The 9,405-nt window shown below is 39.1% G+C and overlaps 1 protein-coding gene across 8 annotated transcripts in view; it reads right to left on the reverse strand.

The window, feature by feature from the left end:
• Positions 1 to 9,405, reverse strand: part of PTER (phosphotriesterase related) — a 71,906-nt gene that overhangs the window by 3,576 nt on the left and 58,925 nt on the right. For 7 of the 8 annotated variants that reach the window (XM_035021551.1, XM_035021547.1, XM_035021550.1 and 4 more), the window contains 2 exons: positions 8,360 to 8,500; positions 328 to 2,641 (listed from right to left, as the gene is read on the reverse strand). In XM_035021551.1, the coding sequence (XP_034877442.1) occupies positions 2,431 to 2,641; positions 8,360 to 8,500 (352 nt within the window). In that variant the 3' untranslated portion in view covers positions 328 to 2,430. Of the gene's footprint in view, positions 1 to 327; positions 2,642 to 8,359; positions 8,501 to 9,405 lie in introns of those variants that run through there. The other variant, XM_035021553.1, reaches the window with a different exon arrangement.

Below are 9,405 nucleotides of genomic sequence, written 5' to 3' on the forward strand. Positions count from 1 at the left end.
GGAACAAAAGATTATTCATAACCCAATGCACAATGGTTTAATTTGAGCTACTGCATGAGTCACCAAGGGGACCCTAAGTAAGGCCTTCAAATAGTTACTATGAGTTGTGGCCCGAGGTTATTTCAAAATGAACAATTTCACATATAACCAATAAGACAACAAAGTGTATATATTTTATACAAATACCTGCTACATATACGTGTATTTGTGTGCACACACACACACACCTATGTTAAATCAAATATAATATAGACATGGCTTCAGACCATAGGCACAGTGGCTGTAGAGCCTCAAAAATTTAATTAAAAAAAAAAGTATGTGTATATATACACACAAACACGCACAAATTATTTGACTTATTTTGGATACATACAAACACGCATAAATTATTTGACTTATTTTGGAAATATATTTTGGATTACAAAAGTATATGGAATAGCAAGATAATTTAAGTGACTTCTCTTTTAAGAGTTACGCAGAAAATTAAATTTTATTAGGTTAAAATGCCCTATACATCACAGGTCTCTAAATTAAGCCTGTGGCTTCTTTATTACCATATGCCAATCAATACTTGCACTGCATTCTGTGGCAGACTGTTAATATTAGGACTGCAGAAACAAAGTGGCTCTCTTTTGCAATGTTTATGAATTATATGCATTTGAATTATCCATTTTTTTCTTTTTTCTCAGGTGGATTAAAGCTGACAGGAAAGTAGATGCTGAGAGTAGTGCAAATCATTTCCCTCTGGTTAAAATACACTGCCAAAAGCCATCTCTTTAATCTAAGAAAAGGATTAAAAATGCATGTTGATAGATCCTAACTATGAGACAACTTCCACTATTACAATGAAAAATCTGTCCCCCCTCTCAGTTGCCTTTGAAGACTCTTTGAACAAGTAGATTTGAAAAATGGGGATTTAAAAATCTGCTTGTTTTACTGGTGAAGGACATTTGCATTTTTTCATTTAAAGGAATTAGTTTGTTCTCCTGGCTTGTTCCTCTTGGGTACTTTGTGTTCTAATACACAGAAAGCTTGATCATCTTTGATCCACGGAAATATCTTGTATTTAGAAGACCCTAACTTTCCAAAAGAGTGTCGCATGGTGTTCCCATCTGAAGGTGCTGTTGGCTTGGTTTAAATGCCTTGGTCTGAGTAACTGTCATGATTTTTATGATTAAAAACACTTAGCCCTTTCATCAAGGATAGTGACTAATTCTGTTTGGCCTTTCTAATATGTTGGATAACTCATAAAGGAGTTGCAATGGATTTATTTCTGTTTAACAATATATACTTATCAAAGACGAATTGGTAGCAAGGGTTTGGAGATTTTTTTGGGGGGGAGGTAACAAATAGCATAATGAGGAATCAACCAAAAAATTAATTTGTAAACAGCAGTGCACATCTTCTATGGGTTTCAGAAAGGCTTTATTTACACCAAACATCAGGGCAGGGTACCTTTTGAAGAGTAGGCTCTAGAATCAGAATGTCATTTCTAATAGATCTGACCTTTTCTTCAGATAACTAAGCATTATTTTCTCTGTTTAGGCCCAAGGAAAAACAAAAGGTAAAGGAAATAAAGGGAATATAGATAAGGCAAACATTTCTCTTTTTTTGCATTATATATTATTAATTAAACTGTGGCCTTTGTTATTATAAATGTAATGATTCATTAAACTATATTATGTAATATATTTTGACTTTTATGATTGAATTTTTATAAATTACTATTATGTGTTCATGCTCCCTTATACAAATTTTTTAAAACAACAAAGTTTTACAGCAAAAATGGATACTGGGAAGCCACAGGCAACAAAACTGATTTATTATCAGTAAATATAGATAAAGTAGACAGCATATAATTAAGCTTACACAATCTTTTTACCATTGTGAATTGGTAATTGTATTACAGTATCCTTTGGGGAAAAAAAAAGCCTCAAAATTTAACTTCCCTTGCTGCTGAAGCTATTTTAAAGTACCGTATTATTCATTAAGCATTAATTAAAGAACAGCAGGATAATTAGTAGGATCATCAATATTACAAGAAACATTAGATTGCTCCAGAAGGGGGTAATTTAACTAGAAACACTTTAAATTTTCTCAAGTAGTGCAGCTGATAGGTTAAGAAAACAAAACAAAACAAAACTCCACTAAGGGGATACAGACTGTAAATCACTGTTTGGAAATAGATATTTCTGTATTTATTTTGTGAAGGCAAAACAATAGGGCTCAATTAGGTCAGTAATTTCCTAAAGGTACAGAGGTAATAGTGGTTTCTGAGAAGGCAAAACTCTTCTAATTCTCATAAAAAGGAAATAACCCACCATTAGTCCTACAGAGAGGTCTGATTAATATCTCACAGTGGGTTTGAAATCACTGGAAAATGTTCTTTGCAAGCTTTAGGCTCAAGGTGTGATTTCATAAACAACCATCCTATTTGAAAGTTAGCCATCGCTTAGGGTTCTCTATTAGTATCTTATCAAGTGCACTCTCAGTGATACCTCTAAGCAACATTTTAGGAACAATGTTGGTAAGTATATGAGAATAGCCGTGACCTCCATATTTCATTAGCCGATGCTTTGTATGTATGTCGTGCGCCATCAGAATTCGATCTTCATAGCCCTCATCCACCAGAAGACGCACTCTGTGAAAAATGTTGACTCATTATATGGCATTGGTCTCACATTTAAAATTATCAGGGCATTTTAAACGTTTTACTCATACTGCCTTCCGCTATGGCACGTGTAGTGGGAGGCCCTTAATATTGCGTGGTGATGATAAAGATAGTATTGCATCCTAGTAGGAACCTGATCCTTATTCCATGCACACAGAAATTTCTAGCCTGTGGTATTTATGACAATGCCTGCAATGCTGCATTAAAAACAGCTTCTAATAGGCAGTCTGAATGAACAGCCGCTTTGGCATTTCCCAAAGTAACTTTGTTCTGGATTTGTATCCAGCTCTCTGCTCTAAAATACCTCTCCTAGTGGACCCATTTTCCAGATCCCATTCTCTCTCTCTCTCTCTGTCTTTCTCTGTCTCTCTCTCTTTCCTTTCTTCTAGCAAATACAATGAATGGCAATTTGTGATTAAAATAGGGAAGCAAAAGGAATCTTTGTACAAGTAAAACATTCTGAGAGTAAAATCTGTTGGTTTGAAAGTGAAGGGCATATGATCAGCTAGATGGTCATTTTAAAAAGGTCAGCAAAGGTACCTCTGTATTTTGAGCACTGGTCCCTTCGAAGTCTATGGGAATTTTGACTTAGGAGTCGTCTTGGAGCATTGGATTAAATCAACCAACAACAATCGACTCTATCTTCCTTCTATCTCAACAAGATTGTTATAAATATTGAGCTGTTCCTTTAAATTTATAGCCAGTTGCCTACAGAATGGCTTTCCAACTTCAGCCTAAACATCTAATCCTCTTTGCTTTGTTAAATGTTGTAATCTACAGTGTGAGTCACCTCCTGACAGCTACCATCTGTGTGTGTCTGGACTCTGGGCACTGTCCGTCGTGACTTCCACCAGTCGCTGATGGCAGGAGGTGCAACTTGGAGACAATGCTTTTCTCTGGCATTCTCTACACAGTCTTGTCAGTCTCTGGATTCCCAAATGAATCTAGATGGTTGGACAGCACCTTCTTCCAAGGGCTAATTATTTAAAAGGTATCCTTTTTGCTTCTGTGACATTTCTTGCCATCCAGTGCATGAGTCATATTTAATAATGACTAAAATAAGCACATTGTGGGCCACCGCACAAAAACCTCAAGCACAAAGCCTTGCCGTCCGAGAACACACATTTTAAAATAAAATTATAATTGAAGATGAGATCTTGTGTTTGTAGATCAAAGGAAAGCAAGTGCCAGAGAAAAGCCACCCTGAGCCTTTTTGTCTAGAAATCTGTGTTCATGTCACATGTACCCACATGTGTCCTGTAAGTACTTGGACTTCTGTTTGTGCCACCATGGATATTTACCTCTTTAAAATTTGTATAGTGTCCAAAAGCTCTGATCTGACGTTACTTTTGGAACAGACTCTCCTTAAGGGAATGCTCTAAGTGAGTTATGTCATCATTTATGAAAAAAGAGGAAGATTTGACAGAATGCATATGCATTGCTGGAACTTAGTTTAACAAACCTTGATCACCAAATGAAAAGGAGTATCACATTCCCAGAAATTTTAGGGTACACCTCCCCCCCTTATATTTTCTGAGCATTTCCCAAAGTTTTTGTCTCTTTTCCTTGTCTGAGTAAAAAGAAAAAAAATGATGTCATGTTATTACAGATGGATAAACAAATTCCCATATGTGACCTCGTGCCATACCCTGAAACCCAAAGTTATCGAATTGTGAAGTAGTAAGGAAAGAGTATAATGGATAAGATACTCATTGAAAAAGGAGAACCCTTAGAACTCATTAAGTCGAGCATGTGGAGACTAGTTCTCTCATGAGAAAGATACTGCCATGGCTGCAAACATAATTATCTCCTGACTATCAAGATATAACTTGGCCACTCTTTTTTTTTTTAAAGAGTTTTTTTTTTTTTTTTAAGATTTATTTATTTGAGAGAGAGAGAGAGCATGAGCAGAGGGGACGGGCAGAGGGAGAGGGAGAAGCAGACTCCTGTTGAGCAGGGAGCCCGATATGGGATATGGATCCCAGGACTGCGCGATCATGACCTGAGCCGAAGGCAGACACCCAACCGACTGAGCCACCCAGGCGCCCTAGCTTGGCCACTCTTAGAATAAAAGCTCCTCTCTCGTGCCCTGCCATTGTATGGAAGAACAGTAGTTCCAGAGATGCCGGCAGAAGGAAGGAACCACTGTAGATGAAAAGACAAATATGACAGTAATTATAGAAATACAAATGAGTTCGTGTTTTGCAAACAAATATTAGAGAGAGACTACAAAGTGTGAAAAGGCAGAGATATAATAAGATTTGAGAAATGGAGCATAAGATTGAAAACAGGTGTTAGACACAGAATTTCTGGTGCTGAAAACCAGAGGTAGGCAGAAGCGTGCTTCTATGTTCTTGCAGTTCAGAGCTGTAAGATGACTAAGGCTCAGAAAAGGACTGCCAATGGATGATGAAAATCAGGTGCCCAAAGGAGGGAGGGCAGGGGGGTACCAGAGCACACCCCCTCCTGAAAGGTCATTCAGTAATTACCGTGAGCTGGACTTAAGTCAAGGGACCTAATGCATGATTTTCATTTAAGGACAGTTAAGTATATATACATACATAGACATACATAAACACACATATATTACATATATATTTTGATGTATAGAAATACATCTGGAATGTTTACATTGGTTCAAGGAAAGCTGACAGAATGAAATTCTTGTTCTTGAATTAATAGGCAAAAGTTGCTAAGAAGGAATATGAGATGAGGTGTCGGTTGTCCCTCCCCCCCATATTTCCTTCCCAGAGCCCTCTGCAGAGCCCCTCTCTCTTATTCAAGGTCCAGGAGCCTCATGGATGGCATAGGATTCCTTCTAAAGATACAAAAGATACAGCTCACTGCCACAAAGGGGCTTAGGAAAAGGAAGCAGGTCCTAAAAGCAAACTTCCTATTTCTAAGATGAGTTATAAAACGTGTATTGAGGGCATTCCTCAGGAAACCACGGTTTTGAGATCATGAAAGATGAGAAAGCCCTACCAAACCACCGACTTTAAATTCCAGAGAATATTCACCTCTGAGTATGGCACAGGGGCCATAGGGACACGTGTTTGCCTCTACTGAATGGTGCTCCTAGGGCACGTAAGTTAAAATCATAACACAAAATGAACAAACAAAAAAGAAACAGTAAATCAGTGTATCAAAGAATTGGTTTCAGTGGTGTAAAAAAATTTTTAAAAGACCTAGCTTCACTGGTCAGATCAGTTTGCTCACATACGGCTGAGCATCTCCATATTGACATAGCTAGAGTTACATGGATCCGCTAGCTCTCCCTGAGGATATTAAACTCGAACCGTCAAGGAGGAGTGACCATACACAGGGACAGCAGAAGGCACACAGATGTAAAGGTTGGCTGCCCAGGGTAAGAGCTGAGGGCTGTCCCAACTGTGGCCACCGGCTCTAGATCTTTCCCTCAACTCCCGAGTGTGTATGTGTCCTACTCTGGCTGCTTGAGCCTCAGTTTCTGGACATCCCTTCTGTAGGTCAGTTTTCTTTACTGGTATTCCAGATGGTTTTCTACACCCATAACCACTTTCTGGGCCTTGTCATCACGGAAGACTACTTCCTCTCTGAAATCTCGATCTTCAGTTGCCCACTCTGACCCCAAGTTGCATCCTTCTACCTTCTCACTCACCTCCTTCTGTGTACATTCTCCCACTTCACTCAAGCTTCCGGTTATTCACCTCTGCTATATTATTCCTTTATCTTCCCATTTTTCTCTATACCTTCTTTCCTCCATCTTAGACCTCATGACCCTCACTCAACCCCACCCCTGTTTCCCCAGTTGTCAGCCATGTTTTCAAAGACAGAATCCCAACCCTCTCTCTGTTGACATTTTCTGCTTCTCCTCAAAGCTTCCTTGGTCTTACTGCCAAAATACACAACATTTTGGGTGGAAATAATCACCACATCATGTGCATTGGTGCCACTGTGCAGTCATGCAGCCATGACCTTGAGCCTCACGTGGGTCTCACACACGACACGTCCCATCAGTGACTCTCACATTCCCTCAGCATCCATTCCCAGCCTCCCTCCTCTTCTATGAGGTCCTGCCCTGAATCTGTTCCTTCCTTCTCAGAAGATAACCAAGTCTACTTCACAGGGACACTACCGAACATGGGTGGCCATATGTCCTCAGTTTCCTGTTCTTGCCACGACATCTCTCTGCATTCACCGCATTGCTTGCCTTACCCTTTCAACCGACTTTCTGTTTGCTTCCCAGATTCCATCTGTTTGTCTCCTTAAAGCCTTGCTCTGTAGCTCCTCTCTGCAGATTGCTTTAAGTTAGCATCGATTGACTATTTTCATATTCTGCACCAGATACTCACATAAAAACTCTGCATACTTTATTTCATATACATTCCATAACAGCGCTGTAGAATGAGTACTGCTTCCCGGGATTTGTCTCTGCCTCTGTCTCTGTCTCTCTGCTTTTGCTCTCAGGCACATAAACATTGCTCAACTCTTAACAAAACCTTCCCTTGATCCTGCCGTGGCTTCTTGCTTTGGCCCTACACCCCTGCTTCCCTTTACTACCAAGCTTCTTGAAAGAGTACCCTCCACATTCTCTCTCCTCTTCCTTACCCCCTCCTTACTCCTCAAGCCTTGTCTATGGAGACTGTACTTCCTGACTGTGCAAGAGAATCTCCAGCCTATGAAATCCAGTGGACACTTTCAGCCTTTACCTCACTTGATGCCTGCCACCTCTCAGGTGTCCAAGCCCTTCTGCTTTAAGCATTCTCCCACACCGACTCCCACCACAACACATTTCCCTGATATTCTTCTCACTTTGAAAACTTTTCAATCTGTCCTTGAGTGACTCTTCCTGAGTCCATTCCTTAAATATCAGTGTTCCCCAGGGTTCTGTCCTCATTCTCTTCTCTGAGTGATCTCATTCATTCCCATGCTGCCAACCATGACATACAGACTGAAGATGCCCACATTTATGTCTGAGTCCAGATCTCTGCCCTGAGCTTCATGCCCTTATCCGTGGCTTTACTGGATAGCAACTCTTAGATGCTCCCAAGCCAGGCATCCTTGTGAATCCCAAATCTGTTTCTCCTCCCAGATTCCCTAACTTGGTGCATTCAGGGTTCATATCACCACGTAACCAAGACAAACTGGTAGCCATCCACCCTTGACTCCAAAAATTTTCCACTTGGTTGCAGAGAATGACTCGTACAATTACTCGCTTAGACAGTTTTGAGGGGTTAGATCTTCTATGATGTTTCATCTTTAGACATTCGACTTATAGCATTTAAGTTTCAATCATCTCCGTAGTGAATATTTTTTATAAAGCATTTCAGAAATTCATTGTAGGAGGTGAGGGCTTCAGTGTGGGCAACATGGGAAAGAAACAGTTTACTTGATTAAGGATAAAAAGAGGAAAACATCTTTGTTCTCTTATTGTCATGGCAGGGGTTAAGTATTATCTGTTTCTTGTCAGCTGCCCATCTGCACTGAACTTCTAAGGCTCTGCTAAGCTTTTGCCTACTTAGGATGACTCATTTGCTTCTTGAAATAATATATAGAGATTTTCTGCCTGCAACAGCACTGATACTTTTTTTCTGAAAGTCTCTGGTTCCGCCTGCATACTGTGTTCTGAATCTTTGCTAATACCCGCCTAGATATGAATCAAAAAGGGCTGGTAAAAGGGAATGCTCTCAGAGATTTCATCATATTTACCTTCTAATTCTTTTATTATCACTGGGCATGTCGATATCCGGGTTGAATTGGTAATGAAGGAGTTCGGTCCCAAAGAGATCATATTCCAAGTAACAGCCAAGTTGAGCAAACTCTAGTAGTTCCTTTTTATCAAGTATAGTCCTAGAGACAATAAGACAGACACACTGTTATTATCAAGAGTGTATCTTCCATATATACAGATTAAAAGTTCTAAGTGCACTGTGTACTGAAACATAATTAAAGTAACAGAACTTTTGAGTTGGCTCTTATGATGTAACTATAAAATAGTAAATGCAATGTATTACCAGAAATAAGGGAATTTACCCTTACCTAAAAGGGAGTTTTCCCTTCTAAAGTACTTGGGAACTAAGACGTTTTAATTATGCTTCCATTACTCAAAAACAATTTTGTAATTCTCCTTCAGACTTGTCTTCAGGATATGCTCCTTTTGAAAATCCTTCATAGAAGTGGGAAGGCTATGAACTCTGGAAGCTATCAAAGGGAATTTGGCATCAGTCTGGTGAATTAGGTGAGTAATACTAATCTGGGTAAAATATGAAGCTAAGGTAAGGTAATATGGTGATTTTCTTGTGAAGATCGTAAAGCGGTTCCAAAATTAATTCCAATGTCATTTTGGGATATATCATCATTTGTGAATATCACTGCAACTTTTCAAAAAGGGGCAACACTCCTACAGATATTTGTGTTCTGGCATGCCTAGTTTTTAAATAGAATTTATCATTTCATGATAATTTTTATGGATGTCTTCTCATTTCTTTAGAGATCATAGTAAGAATAGCACTGTTTTATGATGTAAGACTATGTAAATGAACAGGAAAAGAGAGGTGTATAAGAGAAGCACCAGCTACAGAGAGTGAAGCAGAGTCCAGAGCAAGAGTAGATGATCTCAAGAAATTTAGAACTTAACAAGTAAAAAGGGATGCATGAAGTTAACCCCAAAAATACCATGGTAGAGATTCAGACACATAGAGGAGAAAGAAGAAAGAAAGAAAGAAAGAAAGAAAGAAAGAAAGAAAGAAAGAAAG

The sequence above is a fragment of the Mirounga leonina genome, unplaced genomic scaffold (assembly GCF_011800145.1).
Source record: "Mirounga leonina isolate KUSES-001 unplaced genomic scaffold, KU_Mleo_1.0 Mir_175, whole genome shotgun sequence".
NCBI classification, from domain to species: domain Eukaryota; kingdom Metazoa; phylum Chordata; class Mammalia; order Carnivora; family Phocidae; genus Mirounga; species Mirounga leonina.